A 25,312-nucleotide genomic window follows, 5' to 3' on the forward strand; every position below is an offset into this window, starting at 1 on the left:
GGGAAAAATGGGACAAGGACAGTAACGATCATATAGGATCGCCCCAAGTTTTCAATAAGATGATGAATATAAAGTGTTTGCCGCTCATGATTTTGACTGTTACTATCCCAGCAGGCCTTGGGAGAGAAAATGGATCCTTTTTTTTTTCAATATAAAAGTTGACTTTAAGCTGCAGGGAGAGAACTGATCAGTTCACATGGCCGGACTATTGAGCACTAAACACCAATGTGTACAGAGAACCCTCGGATACAGAGAACTAGGGTCCCTTGAAGAGCCCAGGCCACCTGCCCCAGGTGTCCTGCCCCAGGCGTCCGGGCTGGCCAACTTGGAGAAACTCCTTTTTTTGGTGGCGCCATTCAGGACTGCCTACTGTCCGCCCGGAAGACCGTATACCCCTCCAAGTTTTCCTTGGGGTGTCGGCACATGAGACCCAATGATTATTTCCCTCCACCGAATAAAAGTTCTTGATAAGTGAAGGCTTTTTTTTTTTTTCTGGCAAATCTAGCTGATGCTTTAAATATTTTTTAAAAACTAGTTTGGTAGAGGCAAGTATGAAGAGAATCTGAGGAGATAAATTGTGGGTCCCCCTCCCAGACTTAGGGCTCCATCTGTAGAAGAGTGTTATACGGCTGCTGTAACAAATGATCAACACTTAGTGGCTTAAAACATCACAATTCATCATCTTACAGTTCTGGAAGATAGAGTCCAAAATGGGCCTCGCTAGGCGGAAACCTAGGTGTTGGCCAGACTGCCCACCCCCCAGAGGCTCTAGGGGACAGTGTTTCCCCCACTTCTTCCAGCTTCCAGAGGCTGCTCGATTTTCTAGCCTCGTGGCGCCTTTTTCCATCTGCAAACCTGGCAGCATAGCCAGACGCTGGACAGCAGAAGGGGCCAGTGGATGAACCGAGGTCCCGACGGGCCCCAGAGGGAGTGGGCTGTGTGCAGACGGGCTTCTCCTGAGGGATGAGTGGGGCTTCAGAGGACAGAGCACGAAGGAACGGGAGGACGAAGCTGGGCCGCCACCAGGCGGGGCCATGGGCCTTCACCCGAGGGCCAGTCTAAGCTGACAGCCACGGCCAGAACCCAGTCAGCAGGGATGAAAGAAGCTTCGAGGGTGGAGGCCGCAAGGGTCAGGAAGCATCACAAACGGGCTGAGATCCAGGCCCTAGGGAGACAGTGCCCAGGGCTGCTGTGGTCTGGGGCCTGGGGGCTGGGCAGCCCTCTGGGGGCAGCCCCCAGCTGGGCCCTCGAGGGTCTCCTTGGCGTGGGCAGACCTCAAACACCAGGCAGAGCTATTTCGTGTGCATTGGATATGCCCTGCCGTGCCTGGCAAGGTTTGGGTTATTTGTAATTAAAAGTACATGGATTCATGAACATAAACAAGTAAGTGTCGGGGAAACGGGATGGCAGACACCTCAGAGGGCGGTGGCCTTCACCTTCTTGGGGCTCTACAAAAGCCCTGCCCTCCCCGCCACTCCCCCTGTGCAAACATACACCCCCTGCACACAACTTTAGGAGGTTTTCATGCTGGCTGAGGCTCCCTTTCAAAAAGCTGGGTGGAACAGTGGGTCATCAGAACCCCTGCTGGGTTCGCAACCAGGCGGAGCTGCCACCCGTCACCCACAGGCCTGGAGATGGGCCCAAGGGAACCGGAGGGAAGAAAGCCTTAGTTCAGAGCTGAACCATGTGGTGTCTGGTTCATCCGGGTAATTTCAAGTCAGTGCTTCTGGAATGGCACTTACATACTTTCCACATTTACCATTTTTAATGTATCCGTGTACCACCTGTGCTATTAACATTTTCGACAGATTGGCTTTAAATTAAGTTCTTTATTTGCATCCTAAGCATTAATATCTGTGAAATCACAGGTTTGCTGTGCTAATTGGATGTTTTCTAAAATACATAACATTAATTTTTTGACTGACCAACGTAACAAAGATCAGCCCCCGGCCACAGGTTCAAATCCCACGCAGCCGGAAGGAGAACAGGAGACTATCTAGATTCATCTAAATCTCACGAAAATTTTAGATGAGGGAGTGTTGCAAGAAACCACAGCCCCCAATGCCTCGGCCTCTATTGTTTGCTTTTTCAGTGCTGTGTCTCTCTCATATCACTCACTGACACCAAAGCCGAAACCTCGGCCTTTCCGCTCCTGTGGTCCCCACGGCTCTATCACCCCTTCCCCTGCTCTCTTTCCCTGCTCCTACTCCCCTCTCTGCCCACCGCCAAGGCCCAGGACCCCCCGTGCCTCAGTTTACAGCATGCCTCAGTAAACCTTCCCCGGGGCCCGAGTCACCTCCCTCCTCCCTCCCTGGGGGGAGATCACAGGATGACATCAAGAGGTGTGCAAAGGCACTGGGAATGCCTCCAGCACTGCGCAGATGACAGAAACTTCTAGAAGCGAGAGAGAAGCCAGAGGAGGGGCGCTCACATCTGGGAAGATGGGGGACGTCGGAGAATCCCTTCCTGCCTGTTCTGCTGGGGCCCCAGCTAGGCGGCCGTGTCTGTGTGACTAGGCCCTGGCCCAGGGCGAACACGGCCACATTCAGCCTGTGAGGGGACAGAGCCCACCAAGGACGCAAGGACACTACTGACCAGGTCAACCTCCTGCCCTGAATCTGGGTGTCGAAAACCTAGATGTAGCACATATCAGGAGATCTAGTTTTAGACCACTGGGAGGTAATGCACGGGAATCCCTTCAAGCTGAGATATGAAAAAAATGTTAAGAGCTTTTATTGGAAAAAAATAAAAGGAACCTGCTATATCTATACCCAACCTATCTGGCCAAATCAAAATGCCTCCGCTGACCCCCTGGCCGTCCAGCCCACAGCCCCTGCTCATTGATGTGGTTTCTCTGTCAATCTTCATTCTGGGAAAGAGGATCTGATTGGCTCAGCCAAGCCTCCTCCTGGGTCAAAAGTCCACTCTGTTCTGGTCAGTCATGGCCAGGGGCCTGGGGCCTGTGGCACTTAGGGTCCTCCTCTTCCAGGGCTGGGCAAACTCTCTAGAAAAGCATTCTGGAGCAGGAGGGGAAGAATGTCTGCCTTTCGGTACAAATTCTGGTCTCCCAGAGCCACGCTGAGGAATGAGGTTGGGATTCAGATTTTCCCAACCGGAAATGCAAGGAATCTCTCCATTCCTTTGCCAGTTGTTATAAACCGAATGTTCACGTCCCCCTAAAAGTTACACATTAAAGCCCAAACCCCCAGCGTCATGGCATTTGGAGATGGCTGGCCAAGGTCACGAGGGTGGGGCCTCATGATGGGGCCCCATAAGGAGAGGCCTTGTAAGCAGAGGAAGAGATGCTAATTCTCTGTCTCTCCCCTGCCTCTCTCTCCCTCCTCCTTCCCTCTCTCCTTCCTTCTCCCTCTCTCTCTCCATCTCCCTCTCCCCTCGTGCACACACCCAGGAAAGGCCGTGCGAGGACATAGCCAGGAGGTGGCCATCTGCAGGCCAGGAAGAGAATCCTCACCAGAACCCGACCCCACTGTACCCTGACCCCAGGCTTCCAGGCTCCAGCACTGTGAGAAAATCAATGTCTCATTCAAGCCACCCAGTCTCTGGGATTTTGTTAAGGCGGCCCAAGCTGGCCTAGGACACCGGTATTGGTCTCGTCATTTTTAGCAGACCTTTTTATAACTGCTCTAGGGTATGGGTTGATAGATGAGTTCATAGCAACTCCGACTTGCCAATGGCCTCCCTACTAGAAGCCAACAAAGGCCCAGTGTTTGCGCGCAGCTTTCTGCACGTAAAGATCCCTGTTGGGCTGTGGAGACGGCCGTGTCCACGTCTGTGTAGCGTCTGTTTTGCCCTGTGACTGGGAGATCCGCGGCCCTGGCTGGCCTCCCTCTGGCTGGGGCCAGCAGACCTTGGCCCACAGGCAGGCGGGAGCTCGCCAAGGGTGGCGGCTGGCTCAGGGCGGCTCACCCAGAAGGTGTTGTCTTTGTCCCCAGCTCACTCCTGTTGCTCACAGCCTGTCTGATGAGAAGTGAAGTTAATTAGGTAAAAGTGGCCCTAACAGCAGACAACACAGCTGCAGCTCGCTCCGGCTTCACTTGGAGAAAGTAGGTTGAGCCTGCTCCTCCCCCATCCAGCTGAGCGTGGCTGCTGTCACTGACGTGACCAGGGGGGAAGGAGCTCTCAGGAGCTGCCACCAGCCAGTCCCCAGAGACGAGGCATAGATTTCAGATTTCACTCACTGAGATGGAGCCGAGGCTCCGACGGACCCTTGATTCGTTTTTCCAAACTACACCTGCTTCTTATACTGAACATCATGCACATTTTCCAAGCTTGGACTCTTCCTACACCGAAAGGTAAAAACGGTTTAAACGAGCCGACCACTCACTGAGTTACAAAGAGTCAAAGCAGCAGCCTGCGAGTGTCGTTTGTGGCACGTGGATGTGACGCCAGGCGCGTAGGCCTGTTTAATCCTCGCACAAGCGAGAGATGTTTCCACAAGGAAGGAGAAGCCGAGGAGGGGCGCGCTCATGTTTGGGATGAAGCGGGGGTGGTGTTAGGGTACCTGCCTGCCTCTGGGGTCCTGCGCTAGGGGCCCACGTCTGCCACGTGACCGTGGGTCGAGCACAGAGAGCACACAGCTATGACCAGGGCCACCCCAGTGAGCCAGGTGTCTGTCACTCCACAGGTAGGAGGCTGAGGACTGAGGGTGTATCAGGGGCCCAGAGCCCCCCAAGATGCACGGGGGCACACCTTGTCTTCCCCTCCATCCCCAGGGCTTCCCCCTGACTTAGACGTCAGAGGAAGGGGGAAGACCCCCCAACACTTGTTGGGCAGCATAAGAAGAATCTGGCAGGCGGCCGCCCAGGCTAGCCGTCCACCTGCACTGAGAAGCCTGGGAGTGGCTGTCATGCTTAGGTGCGTAACGGCCACTTCAGGGAGGTCACCCCTGTACTTGACTTGAGCCCCTGTCCCCAAACTACCCAGGACTCCCCATGAAGAAGCTTCCACACAGCATGGAAGGAGGTTTGCTGAACAGAGTCCAGGTCCCGGGGAAACTGATGGCTCAACCCCCTAGAGAAAGCGAGTCTGGTTTGTCCTGGCGTCTGGCTTTGTCCCCTGCTGCATGCTCTGCCCCTGCTGTTTGCTCTTTGGTCAGGGCTGCAGTGCTTCCTACGCAGGAGCGCCACCTCCACAGGCAGTCTCCGTCCCCTCCCCAGTGTCTCCCTGGCCGTTCCTTTCCTCCCAGCTCCAAGACGGGGCTCTGGGACCTGCAAGACCCAAGTTCCAATTCTGCCACAGCCACTTACCAGCTGTGTGACCCTGAGCAAGCAACTGAGTCGCTCTAAGCCTCGAGTCCTTCATCTCTAAAACGTGACTAATAATAGTCCCTTTCTTCCCCACCACCCCCGAGGGTCGCATGAGGACCAGATGAGTTAAAGAGAAAATGCCAGAAACAAAACCACCGTTCTTCACTCTGGGAAGCCAGAGCAGCGTCTGCCGCTCGGGGCCGCCCCGCTCCGGAGAGGGTTTGCCTCGGTCACCGCCTTCTGGCCAAGTCACTGCTGGCCTGCCCCGTAGCCTGAGCCCTGTCCTCTTCAGAAACCGCTGGGTCGGGTGGCTGCGGGCGGCCAGGAGCCCTGTCCTGTCCTGTCGGGACACGCTCCCCAGCACAGAGGAAGGCCGGTGGCCTGCGGGCAGCCGCGTGGTGATTCCGGGCGGAGCCTCGGCCCCTCGGATGCAGGAAGGCATGGCCCTCTGGGAAGAGCGGCGGCTAAAGCCCTGGCGGCCCGTGAGACCCCGAGACAGGGAGCGAGGGGAGCCGAGAAGGACGGAGGACGACACCGAAGGGGCGTGGGCGCGCCCCATGAGCGGGGAGGCAGGGAGGCGCTGGGGGCCTCGCCTGGGAGGATGACAGACCCTGCAAAGAGGAGGGGAAAGCGAGCCCCTCGCCTACGGCCCCTCTGAGGGCCAGGGGTGGCCTGGTGTCCAGCCGATGACCGTGTCAGGGGTGAGGGAGGGAAGGTGCCGACTGGGGGCGCTGAGTGCAGGAAGAGTCTGGGGAGCAGTTCATGTTCTGGAACTCTCCGCCATACCTTGCCCACTCCTGGAGGAGCCAGAAAGCCCAGGCTCAGATGTGCCCAGTACATAAGCCCGGGAGCCCCAGGGAATCCAATCGCAGAGAGACGACAGCGGAGAACCCTCTCTCTGGCCCCAGCCGACAACAGCAGAGGCCAGCAGAGGCTCAGGACTCCAGTCTGGTCCTCCGCCCTGGCCCTGGGGACAAAGGCCTCCACTCTGCCCTGTCCCTCCGCCACGCCTGCGGGCCAGTGTGGACCCTCAGTGATTCTGGAAGCAACGATAATGACGAGCCCAGAGGAAAGGAGATTTGCCAGATCAGAGAGGTGGTTCTCGTGGTGTGGTCCCCGGACCAGCAGCCGGAGCAGCGGAGAACGCTAGAAACACAAATTCTCGGCCTGCCCCAGATCTCCTTTACCAGAAACTCGGAGACGTGGGGCCCAGCAATGCATAAGCCCCCCAGCAATGCTGAGGCCTGCTCCAGAGCAGGGTGAGGACCACTGCTTCAGAGCAAGGAGCACCAAGATGCTACGACAACGTGGACCCGTGTGGACGGATCTCGCAAGTCTGACGTCAGAAGTCGTCAGACACAGAGGAGAACATTCTGAAGTAGCGTCCATGTACACCAGGCACCAACGCAGGCAAGACTGCTCCCTGCTGTTAGAAGCCAGAGGTCGCCCTTGGGGCAGGGCGGGGCGGGGGAGGGGCACGGAGGCTTTCTCACCCTGGATCTGGGTGTTGTCACACAGGTGTCAACAACATCCAGCACTCTGCCGCTTAAGATCTGGACACTTCTTGTGCTCTACCAGACTTTTTTTTTTCCTTTTAAGCACATGAAAGGGTAAAACAGAAGTGCCAGCTTTCTCTTCATTGTATAGCCTGGTAATCGGTTGAAATCACTTGGGGATGACCTGGGGGTCTGTCCCCTGCTCCAGAAAGTAAAAAGTAGGGCATTCTTTGATCCCTGGCCCAAACAGTCAACCTAAAAGTGGCCTCCATGGACGACGGGACAAGCTGGCTAATTAGATCCAGAAAGAAGAGCTGTTGATCATCATATCTCAAAACGAATGCTGCCATTTTTAGTAAATGCCACTCCTCCCACCTCCTTCCTGGTTTATAGATAATATTTGCAGAGAACAAGAGGCCTCATTCAATCACCTTGGTGGATGTTTCACAAAGAGTTTATCTTGGACCAGGGACCAGGAAGTAATGTTGCACAAGGCAACACTCTGTGGATGTTTTACACTGGAGGGTTGGATAAAGGCCAAAAGAAGCATCTCGCCTCTCCTGCAAGGATTTTTCCAGGCTAGATGTTTCAGGGCCTTGAGCTCGGTGGCTCCATCGTCTACCTGTCGAGGGACTAAAGTCAAAACAACGTTCTTTATGAGATAATCATGGTCCTCTTAGAGGAATAGCGACACCTCATTTTCCTCAAGGATGTCCATCCTCCCCCAAAGCTAGTCTACTCCAGGTGGGTGTTTAACAGGCAACACAGGCGAGCCACCTCGAGATGCTTATCTAGGAGCTCGCTCTCAAGGTGATCCCACGCAACGTTTACCGAACCTCCACCCGGAGGAAGCTGGAGAGTCCATGTCTCCTTCGAAAGCTCCCTGATCAGGCAGAAGCCTACACCGTGTCACCTGCACGATGACATCTGCTTGGTCATATCAGGTTTCACTGAAGGAAGCGCAGAGGAAGGCTCTTAAAACACATTTGCATGAGTGTGTGTGAGCTCTGTGCGTCCAGAAGGACCGCCCTACCGGAACGGATAGGCTGGGGTCTGTGCATTGCCCAGGACATTCTAACGTGCACGTCCCTGAGACCTCTTTCAGCCCTACCGATTCTAAATTCTGGGCATCGGGTCCAGGAATTCGCATACTTAATAAGCTCTTAAGAGTTTGAAGATCACTGCACTGCACTTCCTTAAAACCCCCCGAGAGCCATCCCTGAGCGGGCCTTAGCACAAACACACTTTCTCCTGAGCGATCGGTGATTTTTATCCCTGAATGCAGCAGGATGAGTCCGTGACACACGTCTCTTTCCAGGCTGGCTTCTAGGAAGCTTAGGGGTCCTCTGGGCCCATCCGTAGCACGAGTCTTGGTAATAGGAATCTTTTGACTTCATCCCTCATTAAGTTTTATGTCCCCACACTTATACTCTCCATTATTTTGTCCTCTTTTTAATTTATACTGTGTTGGGTACGTGAGACATAAGCACAAATATGTATTATATTCATAGATGGAACTATTACCTCTTCGTGTTAACTTGCATAATAATGCACAAAGAACACAGCTACCGCCCCGTGGAGTCAGCACTGTGCGTTCTTGCGTGAGTCCCAGGACTTAGGTCACTTTGGTCCTCCCTACGTGACGTGACGGTCAAGGAGCAAGGGTTCCCAAGGGCGAGCCACGTGCCCAGCTCATGTAACCGGAGCTTGGTTGGCTCCACTCCCAGGCTCGCGACACTTACACTGCTTTTCCCAGGATCACCTGGCAAGATTTGAGAACCGTTTCATTCCTTCTCGAAATGTCCTATTTTTTGACCCCCGATGGAGGCGAAGGCACTGGTACCCGCAATGCCTTGGCCCGGTCCAGATCACATCTATCTTTTTTCCAGCCTCCTTTTTCTTCAAGTAACTCGAATGATTGTCTCTTTCTTAAAAACCAAAAAAGAGACTGACTGAAACGCTCGTGGAAAGAGACAATGGAAACGAATTAAACAATAATAAAATAATGGAAATACCAATGGCACGTTATAGAATAGAAAGCAAATATTAAAAGTGAATGTATACACCCGGTTCACAGAAATAGAAACTCTCCAAGACACATTGTTTAATGGCAGGAAAAAGTAATAAAACCATATGTACGTTTTTCCAAATGCCCTATAATTTGAAAAAAAATGTTTAATGCTTTAATTCTTTCAGAGTTTACTTAGGGAATTTATTTTGAGGCTCCAAATTGATATTTTTCCCAAATTGCCAACCAATATTCCAGACTTTAATTGCCACCCCCTCCTTTTTCTTAATAATTTGAGATATAATTCACCCGTTCAGAGTATACAATTCAACAGTGTCTAGTACGTTCACGGAGCTGGGCCGCCATCGCCACCACCCATTCGGGACTATTTTCCTCCTCTCACCAAAAAGAAATCTCATCCCCATTAGTCACTCAGTCCTCACCCTCCGCAGCCCCTCCCGCCCCCACAACCACGGACCTACTTTCTGTCTCGATGGATTTGCCTATTCTGGGTGGTCCGTATACATGAGACCATACAGCGTGTGGCTCCTTGTGACTGGCTTCTTTCACTTAGCAAGATGATTTCGAGGTTCATTTGTGCGGTAGCATGCATACACACTTAATTTCTTTTTAGGACTGAAAATTATTCCATTATGTGGACATAGCCCGTTTTTATTTACCCATTCATCAGTTGGTAGGCATTTGGGTTGCTTCTCCTTTTTGCCTGTTATGAATAATGGTGCTATGAGCATTCAGGCACAATTTTTGGTGTGGATGTATCTTTTTATTTCTCTTGGGAATATGCTTAGAAATGGAATTGCTGAGTCATGTGGTAATTCTATGTTTAACCCTTTGAGGAACTGCCAGACTGTTTTCCAAAGGTTCTGCACCATTTTACATTTCCATCAGCATTGTACGGGGTTCCAATTTCTCCACATCCTCACGGACACTTGTTATTATCTGTCTTTTTGATTATGGTCATCCTAGCGGGTGTAGGTATGAAGCGATATCTCATTGTGGTTTTCACTTGCGTTTCCCTAGGACTAGCGATGCTGAGTAATGTGTTTCATGTGTTTATTGACCATTTATATATCTACTCTGCAGAAATGTCTATTCAGTTATTTGCCCATATTTTAATTGGGTTATTTATATTTTTATTAGTGAGTTGTGTGAGTTCTTTACTTAGTCTAGATATAGATCCCTTATCACATATGTGATTTGCAAAAATGTTCTCCTATTTTGCAAATTGTCTTTTCACTTTCTTGATGGTATTCTTTGAAGCAAGGTTTTAAATTTTGATGATCTCTGAGTCTTTTTTGTTGTTGCTTGTGCTTTTGGTGTCATGGTGTCATACCCAAGAAATCATTGCCTAATCCAATGTCAAGAAGAGTCACACCTATGTTTTCTGCTGACAGTTTTATAGTTTTAGCTCTTACATGTGGGTCGTAATTTTGAGTTAATTTTTGTATATGGTGCGAGGTAGAGATTCAAATGCGTTCTTTCGCATGTGAGTATTCAGTTGTTACAGCACAACTGGTGGACAAGACTATTCTTTCCCATCGAATGATCTTGGCACTCTTATCAAAAATCAATTGACCACAGATATATGGATTTATTTATAGATCCTCGGTTCTATTCTATTGACCTATATGTTTATCCTGTGTCAGCCCAACTCAGTCTGGATTACAGTCGCTTTGTAGTAGGTTTTGAAATCAGGAAATATAAGTCCAGATTTATTCTTCTTTTTCAAGATTTTTTTGTTTGACATCGGTCTCTCGAATTTCCATATGAATTTTATGATCAGTTTATCAACTTCTGTAAAGAAGTCAGAGGGATTTTGGTTTGCATTGTGTTGACTATATACATCAATTTAGAGAATAATATCATCTTAACAGTATTAATTTTCCTGGCCCATGAAAATGGATGTCTTTCGATTTATTTAGGTCTTCTTTAATTTCTTTCAGTAATATTTTATAGCCTTCAGAATGTAAGTTTTATACTTTTTTTGTTGAATTTATTCCCAAGTATTCTATTCTATTTGATAATATTGTAAGTGGAAATTTTTTCCGGATTTCATTTCTGGTTTGTTCATTCTCATTGTATAGAAATACAATTGATTTTTGAATATCGATCTTATATCCTGAGACTTCGCCAAACTTATGAGTTCCGATAGTTTTTTAGGGGCTGCCTTCAGATTTTACGTATATGAGATCATGTCTTCTGTGAATAGAGTTTAACTTCTTCCTTTCAATATAAATATCTTTTATTTCTTTTTCTCGACTAATTCTCCATCACTATGTTTATTAGTAGTGGTGAGAATGGGCACCCTTATCTTCTTCCCGACCTTACAGGGACACTTGTGGTCTTTCACAATTAAGAATGATCTTAATTGTGGGGTTTGCAAAAATGCCCTTGATCAGGTTGAGGACGTTTTCTTCAATACCCAGTTTGTTGATTATTTTTATTGTGAAACGGTGTTGAATTTTTTCCAATGCTATTTTATGTCAAGTGTCTATTGAGATGATCATGTGTTTTTTGTCCTTTATTCCATTATTATAGTGTATTAAATTGATTTTTGTGTGTTCAACTAACTTTGCAGTCCTCAGATGAATTCTACTAGTTCATGGTATATAATCCTTTTTATATGTTTCTAGATTAATTTGCTAGTATTTTGTTGAGGACTTTTTATATCTATACCAATAAGAAATATTGGTCTATAGTTTTCTTTCCTGGTGATGTTTTTGTCCTGTTTTGTGATTCCTTCCATTTTTTTAAATGTTTGTGATGCCCCTCCTATAAATTAACATTTTTTATAGATAAGAATTCATTTCTAGGCTGGCCATTCTGTTTCGCACATTGATGGCCTTGTGCCACTACCATATTTCTTTAATTATTGTAGCATTTTATGATATTTACAAGAAGTAGACTCTCTTCATTTCCTGTGTTGCTCAGAAAGTGAGCTCATCATGCCTGTCTACGCTGCAGACGAACTTCATAAGCATTCTATCAAAACATTCCAACGAGGTTTTTAATTGGAATTTTTTAATTGCAACAACACTGAAACATATTAACTTGATGAGAATTGACACTTTTTTAATTTTCCACGTTCCCATCCAAGAAAAAGCCACGCTTCTCTAAACATGCAAGTCTCCTTCCATCTCTCAAGTTTTTCCCTTATATATGGTGTTTGTATTTATTAACATTGTTACCATGTGCTTTCTGGTTTTGTTACTACTGCTTTCTACTTTCTTGTTATTGTTGACATGTAGTGACTCTATCCTATTTTGGGCCCTGGGCTGAATTCTTTGTAATTCCAATAGTTTCGAATGGTCCTTTTGGGTTTTCAAATCCTATCAGCTGCAAATCATGGTTATTTCATCTTTCTTTCTAAAAACACTTGTTTTATATCTCATTACATTGGCCACACCCCAAGAAACACGTTAATAATGATGAGAGCAAGATGCTGCTCTGCTTTTCCAGCATGACAGTAATTATGATTTGCACAGTGCTCTTTACCATTATGAATCTTCCTTCTCGTCTCACTTTTAAAGGTCTTTCCTGAATACTGGTGTTTAATTTTGTCGCTAACCCACTGATGTGTTATATTGTATTAAGACTGCTTCATGAATGTGAAATTGCCTCCGTTTTATTTAAATCACTCCGAGAACATTTTAATCAGGGAATTTAAACACCTCATTTAACAGCTCATTCTTATTCTCTATCTGACTTTTTGGGGAAAATCTCGATTTTCGAAGGTATAAACATAAAATAGCTTTCTTTTTCTGCTATCATGGCTGCCAGTTTGTCTCTGACCGAACCCCTCCTCTGCCACATAGCAAAGATCTTGGGGGCTTCGTGGTGAGAGCCCATAACTCCTCTGTCTCTTTCAGTTTTTAGAAGTGATCGATTTCCGTATGGAAGGTTCTGTCCTATTTATTTTTTTCAAGAGATTTATTTACTTAATTTTCAAATAGGTTAAACATCAACATACCTTTAAAAAAATTTGCTTTAAATATTAAAAGATATGTACTTTAAACTCTCTTTCCCTCCCAACCCCATTCCTCATTTGCCCAAGCTTTGCCCTAATAAATAAATAAATATATATGTACATTTTTAATGCTAATTTCTTGCAACTCCTTCCATAATATTTAGGCATGCTCACATAAATTTGAATATATTTCCTCTTTGTACATTGATGGAAACATATTACAAACTCTTCTGTTCTCAAAGAGTTTTTGGTTTTTTTTTTTTTTTTTTTTTTTTTTGAGATATCCTCAGATACTTTCTTGATCAGTAGATAGAGCTTCCTCTTTCTTGCTTTTACATCTTATTCCATTTGTAGAAAGGTTTAGAATTTTCTAATTGGCATGACCAGTTCCTGATAGAGACATTCTGGTGTCTTCAGTTGCTTGCTCCCAGACAATGCTACAGTGAGTCCCTTGCCCACAGGCCACCCCTCACACGAGCAAGCGGATCTGCAGGCCAAATTCCTGCCGATGAGATAGCCGGGCTGAAGTGTATTTGTTTTTCACTTTGATAGACATTGCCAAACGGAATCAATGATGGAGCACTGCCTGTTCATCCTCAGCTTCACCAATTGCTTTTCAAACTTTTGATATTTTGTCAATTACTAAGTGAAGGAAAGGATCTCAGTGCAGTTTGGATTTTCGTTCCTCTCATGAGACGTGAAGTTCCTGGGAAAAGTTCCATTGTCTACATTTTTCTGCCTTCCCTATGCCCTGCCCTCGCCTGCAGGCTTCTTCCCCCTGAGCCCCTCCAGGTGACTGCTCCTTCCGCCATCACCCAAGCCGACTCCGCTCGATTGCACTTCGCTGCCTGTGATTTATGCTCCACTCGTGGTCCCTCTTGTCCCTATGCTTGTCACTAATGGGATTATCTAGCTCGTTTTTCGAGCCTTTGGCTTTCTTCTTCCCTTGAGGGCTTTCTTCCTGTTGCAGATAAATGCATAAATAGATAGGTGTGGATGTAGATCCCACCATTCCCTGGCCTTTGAATACCTTCTTATAAAGAAGAAATGTGCTCGACCTGTCTGTATCACTGTTTAGTTCCCTGGTTTGAAATCAATTTCATCGACTTCTGGTGTATCATCAGGAAGAAGCTGCTGCTCACACTTGATCGATCACAGTCTACTTTGTCTTGCACATGGTTTTGTCACTGTGTCTGACTCACTCTCCATCTTGTGCGTGAGCATCCCAGCCTGCTACGGTGTATACCTTCTGGCGGCACCAGGTGGTGGGAAGAGGGTGGCCGCAGAGCTGAGAGACCTGGACGTGGCTTGGCTGGACCGCAGCAGCCACGTGGCCTTGAGAATGCTTTTCGCCTCGCAGTGCTATAGTGCTCTGGACTGTAAAGAGATGTTGCTTGGTTTAGAAACTGTTATTGTTTAGTCGTGGCTCAATGAGTTGTTACTGGAATTAGTATCCAACCTTGCATGCTGCATTCTGGTGAGTTCGGATCCTGTTACGATGAACTATTTTCAAGTCCAGCTTCCTGAAGCCAAATGCCCCATCTCTCTCTGATCTCAGGCCCACTCCTCCCTCAGATTCCTGATTTCCGCCCCCAGGGTATCGGTTCAAAAGCCTTGAAGGAAACTCAAGGTTTTTCTTTACTTTTCTCCCACTTGAGCCAAAAGCCTGCCAACGAATCCTGTTTGGAACTTCGCGTCCCACCACCCCGGAGCTTTGCCGGCTGGCTCCTTCGGGCCTCTGCTCAACTTCTTGTCAAAATTTCCCACCACCTGCACACAGAGATTGGGACCCCCGCCCCCCCCCGCCCAGGTTGTTCTGCTGTGCCTTTGCCACCACTCACTGGAGAGTCCCCATCCACCCCTTTAGGCGCCAAACCTATCACTTTCTGCCCGGCCACGGTGTTGGTTCCTCAAGGACGCCCCTCTTTCCTTCACAGCCCTGGGGAACCACCCCCACACCTCCTGAAGCCAATGCTGCACCCATGTGGCCATGATTGGGCGGGGCTTCACCCCAGCGTGCAGAGCGTCGGGGTGCCTGCACCTTGCCCCGAATTCCCCCTTCTGATCCGGCTTCTCCTCACCGCTTGCTCCCCAATTTCTGAATGCCCACTTCAGATTCTCCCAGCATCTCGCGCTCCTCTCTTCGGGTACTCCGCTCCCTTCCTCTCCTCCGTTCACGCTGAGAACACCAAGATGCTCCCAGCGGCATCCCCGGGGCACGACAGCAGCCCTCTTTGTGGTCACCTGACCTCCTACGTGTTCTGCAACGGCCACGTGTTATGTCTGTGATTCTCACAGCCCAGGTCATCCCCACGGCGGAGCATCATCCCAGCCAGCGGTCCCAGCTCCTGTCCTCGCTGGGGCTTTTCTCCCAAACCAGAAACGTCAGTCATCTGTTTTCCCCTCTGCTACCTAAAATCCTCCTCCTTAGTTTTCACACCTTGCTCGATAAAACAAAACAAAACAAACCCATGCTCCATCCGGCAACCCCCACCCCCACCCCCCGAGCCCAAGGCCCCAGCAACAGGCATTGACCTCCGCAGCCATCTTGGGTGTTCTGACCGACCAAGGAGTGAAGCTCCCCCATCCGGGACTCCCCACGATCTGCTGCTCACCCCAAACCTTTCCTGCAAAGAATACTCCTTGTTCTTCACTTGCCCCTCTGCCTTGTAGTATTTGCTCCCTCCCGTGGCCCAGATGCAGGCCAGGCCTGGTCTTACTGGGCCACCCCAGCACGCAGGGGGGCCTGCATCAGAGTGGGTGCCCGGCTCCCTTGTCTAGATTCACTGCACGCACTCAGCCCGGTGCGTTCTCTCTCTCCACATCGATCTTCCACCTTCCCTCCCTCCCCCACTTCCCTCCCTTGTAAGAGGTGGAAGGGGACAGCCGAAGAATGGTGCTAGCCTCAATCCCCTCTCGCCCCTCTCCTGACACCACCGCCTCCCGCCTGCCTCGGCTGTGCCCCCATCAGGACTCCTGTCCGCCTCTGACCTGGGGCGACGCTCCCCAGACCTGGTCAAGTGTGGGGCAGCACTGGGGGCTCCCCAGTGGCCCCGCTGAGGCTCTGCTCCCCTAGGACCTCGCTCAAGGCGGGTCTGCGGACTCACAGCAGAGGCACCTCCGGCCCCACCCTGGACCTCCTGAGCCAGAGCTTGCATCTTAGCAAGAGCCCTCGCTGACTCCTGCCTCCGAACATCTCAGAAGCCCTGGCCGAGGGGACGTGCCTCCCCGTGTCCACTGTGCCACCATCTCCCCACCCCCAGCATCTGACTTTTGTGGCAGCTCTTCCCTTCCCCACCTTCCCTCCTCTGTTCTGACTTCCCAGGCCTCTGACTCATGCAGGGAGGCCCCTGGCCTGCAGCCCAGTGCCGGGAGGGTTAATAGCGACACCAGCTCGTGTTCCGAAAGCCAGAAAGCTAGCCCCGAAAGAGCGGACCAGAACCCCGACTCCTGCCCAATTCCCCCGGGCCGGCCATCAGCCACAGCCTCTTTCGACCGCATCACATGGGCCTCAGGTTCCCCCAACAAACACGTCAGACAGACGAGGTGTGACCCTCGCCTGGGGCAAGTTCCCAGGGCTCCCTGGCCTGCAGCTTCCTCACCTATAAAATGGGGGTGATCATCGCATCCTCCTCGTGGAGGGAGCCCACCCATTCATTCATCATCATAAACCACATATGTGCCGTGTGTGCCCGGCACCAGGGACGGCAAGGAGCAAAGCAGCCCAAGCCCTGCCCCTCCGGAGCGGCCTGGGATGAGGGACGTGGGGACATGCGGAACAAAGGCAGAGGGACGCATGCCAGCACGTGCCAGACGCGGCCGACGGGCCACGATGCCTGCTGTGTGAGCGAACGAAGGAAGGAATGAACGCCAGGCAAAGGCAGCTTCGCCATAAGCCCTCCTCCTTCCAGTCACAAAGCTGAAGCCACCCGAACAGAAAGATGCGCGCCTTAAAGACGAGCTTAAGAAAATCATTAGAAGACTGGGGTGGGGACACTGCCAGACTTTCCAGCCGTCCGTGGATAAAGCAGAGTTGGAGTGATGATAAAAATATTTCAGATTTAGAACACATCTGCCTGAAATAAGCCATAATTGAACAGAACTAGAGTTGTTTTTCAGAGTTTCACAAACTCTGTGCATGTGTAATGGTCTTTAAAATGGCATGACTTGGAATACATTTTCTCAGGGTTTTAGAGCCCGCTTGTTGAAAGGAAATGACAGGATGGGTTTGAGAGCAACTCCCAGGGCACCTGTCATTCCCTTCAAGGGCTCCCTGAGCCTCCGCAAATCACAGAATTTGAGAGCTACTTAAGGAGCCCCAGAGAACGGCTGCCCAGCCCCATGGTTCCTGGGTGGAGAACTGAGGCTCTGACTGCCCAGCATAGGTAGGCGATGACAGGCAGCAGGAGAGGGGGACTCGAACCCAGGGGCCGTGGCTCATGGCCCGGCGCCCTTCTCAGTACCTCGCGGAGGCCTCCGCCAGTTCACAGCGCTGCACAGGAAACCCTGACGTGGGTGCTGACAGCCCTGGGCGGAATGAGTCTCTGATGCAGGGCGCCAACGTGAGGAGGCCAGACGCCAAAGGCCGCACACGGCACAGTCAGGATGGAGGGGTGGCCGCCTGACTGTGGTGTAGTCGGGCTGTGCCGTGTGTGGCCTTTGGGGGGCACTACAGGGAACACGGGGAAACTTGGGGGTGAAGGAATGTCCTGTACCTCTGTTGCAGTGGTGGTTATGTGAACTGTACGCGTTCATCAGAACTCACAGAACCATACACTGACAAGGGAAAATTCTACCATATGCAAATTATACCCGAATCTTTTCAAAAGCAGCCTAAAATAATAATGTTGATAATGACGATGATGATGATGATGATGATGACAGTAACCTTGAAAGCCAAAAGGCAGTCCGTGTTCGGGACCAGGACGGGGGCCTTTGAGACGTCCCATGGTCAGAGTAGGGAGAAGCCCCGTCAGCTTCGGTGGAAAGTCTCCTACTGCAGACTCTCTGGGGAGGTTTTCCATCTTGGCTTTGTCCCTACTTCCCCAGGTGACAGTGGCCTGTGGCCTGCCCAGTCCCTATGCCCCGCCACCTGCTGTTGGGACAGTGCTCCCCCCTCCCCCCCGCTCCTGCACAAACCACTGCGAGACACCGATCCCATTATTCCTCTCGCACACTGTCCCCACCCCGGCCTCCACCTGGCTTAGGTGCTCGCCTGCCACACCTGGGTGATACCGGTGTGGTACCTGCCCTCTGGTCTCGGCCTCTCAGGCCAGCCTGCCCAGGGTTCCTGAGATCCTGCCACCTCGTCACTCACGGTCATTAAGGACGAGGCAGGAAGCCAGTTCAGAGACCTCCACAGAGCAGCCACGGCACAATCGACCCGTGTGTTACTCGCTCCTCTTCCACCACAAGACCCCGCCCCATGTGCTGCCCTGATCGGCTCTAGGCTGAGAGCAGCCTTGGTATCAGAGTCGGCCCAAGTGGGAGGCACAGAAGGCAAGAGAAAGGAAAGGAAAGAGATGTCGTGGGGGGGACGGAGTCACTGAACCCTAAATGCTCCACAGCCCCTGTCCTGACACCTCCAGTGACGGGGAAGTCACTGCCCCCCAAAGCAGCAGCTTCACCTTTGGACAGGTCTGAACCCAAAGCTGTCCTCTCCCGCGGTCCACACCCTCCCAGCCCCAGGCCTCAGAGAGCTGATGACCTCATTCTTCTTGAGTCCTCTCTGCCCATCCTATCGGGCAGGTCCCCACCAGAGCTCAGCACAGGAGTCCCCCACACATCCGGCCAGGACGCAAACCTCTGGCTCTCTCTCGTTCTATGACATGGCCCAAGAACAAGCTAGCTTTTCTTGTAACCACACCCCCTTGCTGACTCAGGTGGTAGGACCTGTCGCTAGCTGGCAGCCCTTTCTATTCTTCCCAGGGCTCCTTCTTTTTGCGTCCATACATTTTCCTATCCCTTGATTTGGTTTTCTGGAGTTCCTGTCACTGTTTTTCGCTTCTCTTTTTCTCTTGAATTATTCAGAAAATGTTTACTTGAAAATTAGTTAGACAGGCCACTTTAAGCATTTTCCCCAAAAATGCATCCCATGAATGGAATAAACAAACCTCAATTATAGAATGATACATGAATGCATCCAAATTGCAGTGGTTAAACTGCGATATTCATTTGACAAAGATGCAGTCGCAAGGATGTGCAAATTACCTCAAATTTCATCAATTCTGAATGGGAGTGGAAGATCATACTCTGAATGGAATATTTAGCCTGATGACCCTAACTGAAAAGTGTTCTCTTTCTATTCTAAAGCACTCAAAACCGGCGAAGTCTGGGGAGCTCACTCATCTCCAGTCATTCTGTTGAGAGACAGTCAGACCTATTCCCATGGAAACCAGGTACTCTGAAGATGTGGAAAAGCCCCGGGAGAAATCTGGGAGTGGCTCATGGGAAGTTGATGAACCCGCCAAGGTAAGACCTGAGTTTGGCTCGGGAGAAGAAAGGATGCCCCACGCCGACCAGATCGAAGACAAAGAGCCCCATAGATACATCCCAATTCAGAGAAACTCTATCTTCAATCACACCGTGAGACACAAAAGCAAAGACACAGCCAGAGATGCTCGGGAACTGAAAGCTGGGCTCGGGGCAGGTCAGTACCAAGGACAGCTGCCTCAGCCGCTGCTGTTGTTTGTCTGTCTGTCTGTCTGTCTGTCTGTTTGTTTGTTTGTTGCATCCACTTGGAATCATCAGGGATGAAAGGCCTGAATTAATCGAAAGAAGAATAAAAGGCATGGAAATTATTCAAGGATAGGTCCAACGAGGTGGACCATTTTGAAGCCGTTATCTAAAGAATTCAAATTCCCGCAATATGATGGTATAGATACTTCAGGAAAGAGTGTTGACCCAAATTATACAATAAGACTGGCTTTTATTTTAAAAAGGCATCTGGCTTTAAGACTCAACAAAACACCCCCAGATGTATATACGCATCTCAGGAGAGAGGCGGGAGGCTTGGAGCCGTCCATGTTTGGGGGTGTCTGGAAGCACGAGGCTCTACTCTACCCTGTTCTCTCTCTGTCACCATAATGGCCAGAGTTTCTGAAAATGCATGCGATTAAGACCTTGGGAAGACCTTGCAGCAGAAACCCTTGATCTTTTAAACTAGTTCCTTGTATATTTTATCTGCTCAAAGTATATTTGTTGAGCAGAATAAAGCTCAGAAACGTTTACAAATGGGGGTGTCAGAACTGCAAACCCTCTTCCTTGTGACTTGCTCACATGGCTGAGAAGATAGCATGTTGGGGTTCTGAAGTATGTGACTGTTTCCTCGTCCCTGGGGTATGGCAGCTGCCACCAGACAGACAGTATGCTACCCTGAGTGTGCTGGAGGTGGCAACCCCTGCTTTAGATCGGGGGTTTCGTTAACTCAATCAATAATGACTCCTTCATTAAACTCTGTGTCAGGTAGCCTTTTACCACTTTTTAAACCACCCTCAAACACAGAGATAAAACGACGTTTATTATTTCCTATCGTTCTGGGGTTGATGGGCAGCTCCTCTGTCTGGGCCACTTTGACTTCTGACACCAGCTGGTGGCTTATCTAAAGGTCAAGGAAAGCCTCACTGGCCACTCTGGTGGCTAGTGAACTGGTTGGCCCAAGAGAGCCTCAGCTGGGACTGCTCATCTCTGCTCCATGTGGTCTCTCATCCTCCAAGAGGCTAGCTAGAGCTTGTTCACAGGGCAGCAGGCTTCTCCAAGAGCAAGAGCAGAAGCCACCGGGCCTCATGAGGCCTGGACGCGGGACTTCTGCCACATTGCAGGGGGTCCAAGCAGCTCACAGGTTCAGCCCAGGTAAAAGCAGATGGAGAAACTGACCACTGTTTGATAGGAGTGGCAAAGACTTTGGGGTTGTCTGGATCCACCACAAACACTAACGAGGTCACGTGCTGAGTACCATGCACACGAGAGAAATACAACTGAAACACTAAAGTCGTGGAAGCTGGGTGGTTGGAACTCTACATCACTCCCCCAACTTTTTGTGCGTTGGAGATTTTCCACAAACTAAAAAACTCGCAGAAAAGAGAGAGTCTCTGCCCTTGAAGAATCTACAATATTGTCATGATGTCAATGTGTCAAAGTCTACAAGAGAGGTAAAGGCAAAGAACTCGACTCCTCTGGTGAGAGTAGGTCCCCCAATGAAGGTGATATTTTAGATGAGAACTGAAGGGTGGGACCTGGCCAGAGAGAGAGCAGGAGCTAAACCGGCTGAGCACGTGTGGGGATGTCCGGGTGCCGTGATGATACCTGGCTGGCATTTCGAAGGTGCCCCACGTAGCCATTTTACAGTCTTCGAAAAAGAACAACTGAGACCCAGAGGCATGGGGTCGCTCGCTCTAAAGCACGTGGCTAGTGAGTGGTGCCACCTGACCTGGGTCCAGGTCCTTCTCCCGAAGCCTGCACCGATGGGGGAGGTGGTCAGAGCAAGCCACATACGTCATTTTAAATTTTCCAGTGGCCGCATTAAACAAGAGAAGTGGGTAAAATTTATTTAACAATGCCTTTCATTTAATACAATACATCCAGATTATTATTTCACCGTGTAGTCAATCATCAATATAAACATCAGTAATGAGACGTTCTGCAATTTTTTTTCCACGAAGCCTTTGAAATCTGTTAACGTTTTATACTTACGGCCCCTCTCAATTCACATGCTACATTTTCATTGGAAATAATTTGATCTGGATTTAGATTTCATAAAATGTACAGTCAGAAAATTAGATTTACATACTGAGATTGTTCAAAATATCCTTACAAGTTTTCCAATAACTGAATCAAGTACCAGTTTGTATTTAAATTTAAATTAATTTAAATTTAAAAATGAAGAACTTCCTTTCTCAGTCACACGAGCCACATTCCAAGCGTGTGACAGCCGCACGTGGTTAGCAGCTGCACCATTGGACGGCGTGGGGTTAGTTGGCTACGAGCCGAGAGAAAGGCAGATCCAGATGCCCCAGGTCAGAGGGCGGGGGTCTCTCTGGGCAGGAGAAAGGGTGGGTGTGGGGCCGTGTATGAGATGGGGCTGGGGAGGGAAGTGGAGTCAATGGGGAAAGAGCCTCGAGTTTGAAGCCTCCAAGCCAAGTGGAGAATGCTGACGCCAGTGTAGACCAGAACGGTGTCACTTCACGTCCTGCCACGCCCAAAGATGCCATTTATGTCCAGACCAGAAATATTTTCATCAGATTCACAGTTTTATTTTTGAAGTGACTCCCTCATTTCTGTCCCTCCCCTGGAGTTAACTCCCCAACACAGCCCAGCACGTCCTGATCCAGAGTCCAAGGTTAAAAATGGTGTCCTCTGCCTCAGTGCGGGGCGCAGATGGACCCGGCCACCTGGCATCAGGCTGCTGTTGACTTACTGTTCTTTGGAAGCAAAAAAATACACATTTCTTTGTCTTAAATAATTTTAGGAATATGAGTTAGTCATGAGACTTATTCCTCTTCCCAGGGGACATACGGATTGGTCATAAAGATGAGACAGCTAAGTAAAAGGTGGCTGGGACATCAATCTTTCCACAACTGGAAAATAAAACAGGTTCCAAAAGAATACACGACAAACTAGAACATGCGAAGCAGTGTCGACTCTTTTTTTTTTTAAGTAATCCACTACCTGATAAAAGCAGACCCACGCTCTGTGTTCACGGGTCTGGAAGGTGAGGACACCTTCACGTGTTCACGGTCTGTGACTCGGGTCTGGAAGGTGAGGACAGTCCCTGTTTTATCTGCTAAACGAGCATCCTTTCCAAATCGCTCTCGAGCGTTGACTAACAACCCCACCTGCGGGTGATCTGACACTCTACCGGAAGTAACTTATTATTGTTTGATATCAATTAGGAGTCAGACATTATAAAGTTAGTTATCAAAAGGTTGATAAGCTACAGATGATTTTTGTCCCATAGAAACAATAACACCAATGGTTATGGTTTAATTGCCATCTAAGACATTAACCAGGCTTGTATCTAAGTTTGCAAACTCATTTCCAAGGTTCTTTTTTCCCCGCTGACTATGTATGCATGTGTGAATGTATTTGCATGGACACATATGTGTGTATATATGTGCATGTATATGAAGTTTCCTGTACATAATTATAATTTTCGTAGAGATGTCATCCCAGGTCACCAAATACAACATAAAGTGTGGCAAATTCCCCAGGGGCATGAGAGGAAGAACATCCCTCTTCCTTCTACCTCCTCCCCCTCCTAAGGTGACAGCCACTACTGACCTGACAATTGCCTGAAAAGGACAGATGCACATTTTCTAACTCGCTGCATTTCTTAAATGTCACAGATTCACTGGAAAACGGAAAATCCCTAAAAGAGCCCCGGACCTTGAATTTACCTCAGAGTGGAATGTCTCTTTGGCAGATACCAACACGGACAAACCCAGGAGCCCAGAGAACAAGGTGAGAACAGCAAGTCATGAGGAGGGGGCCGGTCATGACAGGATGTAGCAGAGACCATTGTGCAAAGTCTCGACGGGGCTACACGGGTGTCCTGTGTTTCGTTTTGCTTTTTAAAGGTGACTTTTAGTTGCTCATGTTAAAAAAAAATCTCCACAATTGCCTTTTTTAAAAATAATTCCATCGTTACCTTTCTGTCACTAAACTAGGAAATCGTAGATATTACATACACTGAGAAATACAAAAGAAAAATCATTGTATCGCTGAAACCCAGATAAGTTTCAATATATTGTACTTGTTTCAAGTCTTCTTTCTATATTCTTTATGCGTGTTTTCTCTTCATAAACCAGGATGTTACTATAAATCCAGTCTTGCATACTACTTAATAATATATCACAAACATCTCTGTAAGTTACCAAATCTTTTCCTGCGCAATCAGTTAGTGGCTATAAAAGTCTATAGTACAATTGGACTGTGATTTATTGATCATACTCCTGTTGTTGGATGTTTGGCTTTGTATTGGTTAGGACCGAATTTAGCCACTTGTAACAAAACAAACAACAAACAAACAAAAACAACAATAACAATAACACAGCTTAACATGACAGAGGTCTAGTTGGCTCTTGTGTGAAAGAAGTCTGGGGGTTTGTGACAGCAGCTCCTTCATGCCTTCAGGGACCTAGGCTCCTTCCAACTTCTACTCTGCCATCTATCAAGATGCCTGCCAGAGCTCCGGCCATCACAGCCACAGTTCAGGTAGAAAAAAGGCCAGGGAAGTAGGGGGAGAAGGAGAGAGGGTATATGCCAGCCTAATCTGACCTTCTTTTAAGGATCTTCCTTGAAGCCCATCCAACAATTGTTGCTTATATCTCATTGGCCAAAACTGGGTCACGTGGTCACTTCCACCTGCAAGTGGAAGATGTATATTTTTTTTAAACTAGGTCTGTTTCTGCCTCCAATAAATTGGTTCCATAGAAAGGAAGAAAGGAGAATGAACACAGGGGAGGCGGCAGCAATCTCTGACCCAAGGGAATTTCAAATGTTTGCTATTTTGTAAGCCACACTATAAGTATTATTGTGATAAAATCCTGATGCCCATCCCTCATTATCCTTAAGCTAAATTTTTAGAAACTTCACACTCTCTACAAATCCCCAGGTGGTTACAGGGAAATAGTGTCCCCATATCTGTGTTGAGGAAGTATGGACTGGGTATCTTGTCCCAAAACCAGGTGGTAAGGCACCCTTCTGCTTCCCCGCACTTCTTTGTCCATAGGGCTTTGATTGATTGATTGATTGATTGATTGATTGACTGACTTAAACAAGGACCTATTTTACCTATAATGATATATTAAGGGCAACTGCTTCCTGTTGCCTCTGATTTGGCTTAAGCCCCAAGAACCAAGAACAATACTATCAATATCCAACCACCTAACCAGGGTACAACAAAATATCCAAATCTTGGGCATACGGCTGGATGAATGCATGTCAGCTTGGGCTGCCATAACAAAATACCACAAACTGGGGCTGAAATAACAGACGTTGATTTTCTCACAGTTCCGGAGGCCGGAATTCCTAGATCGGGGTGCCTGCATGGCGGGGCTCTGGGAGGGCTCTCTTTCTGGCCTTCTCAATGTGTCCTCACATGACAGACAGAGGGAGAAAGAAGCTCTGGTCTTTTTCTCTTCGTGTGGATCCCACCCCCACGACCTCACTTAAGCCTAATTATCTCCCAAAGGTCCCATAGCTAAATACCATCACATTAAAGGTTAGGATGTCAACATATGAATTTGAGATTGAGGATAGAATTACACCCACTTGACCGTCAACCAGACTAAGATATAGAATATTTTCACTGTGCCATGAGGTCTCTTAAGACCGCCATCCAGTCAATATCCAACCCTCTCAGACATAACCATGTGACTTCTCTCACCATTTGATTAGTTTGGCTGGTTCTTGAACTTCTTACAAATGGGACCACAAAGCGAACTCTATGGTGTCTGACTTATGACTTATGTGGCTCAACATAATATTTTTGAGATTCATTAACGTATGTGTATCAGATTGTTCTTTTTGTTGCTCAGAAATATTACCACGATTT

The 25,312-nt window shown here is 48.8% G+C and overlaps 1 protein-coding gene across 2 annotated transcripts in view; it reads left to right on the top strand.

The window, feature by feature from the left end:
• NGEF (neuronal guanine nucleotide exchange factor) overlaps positions 1-25,312 on the top strand; it is an 88,490-nt gene that overhangs the window by 4,443 nt on the left and 58,735 nt on the right. Inside the window, exons 2-3 of one of the 2 annotated variants that reach the window (XM_039855361.1) lie at positions 19,072-19,408; positions 23,103-23,217. In XM_039855361.1, the coding sequence (XP_039711295.1) occupies positions 19,147-19,408; positions 23,103-23,217 (377 nt within the window). In that variant the 5' untranslated portion in view covers positions 19,072-19,146. The remainder of the gene's footprint in view (positions 1-19,071; positions 19,409-23,102; positions 23,218-25,312) is intronic. The other variant, XM_039855363.1, reaches the window with a different exon arrangement.

The sequence above is a fragment of the Pteropus medius genome, unplaced genomic scaffold, assembly GCF_902729225.1.
Source record: "Pteropus medius unplaced genomic scaffold, Ma_sr-lr_union100, whole genome shotgun sequence".
Taxonomy (NCBI): domain Eukaryota; kingdom Metazoa; phylum Chordata; class Mammalia; order Chiroptera; family Pteropodidae; genus Pteropus; species Pteropus medius.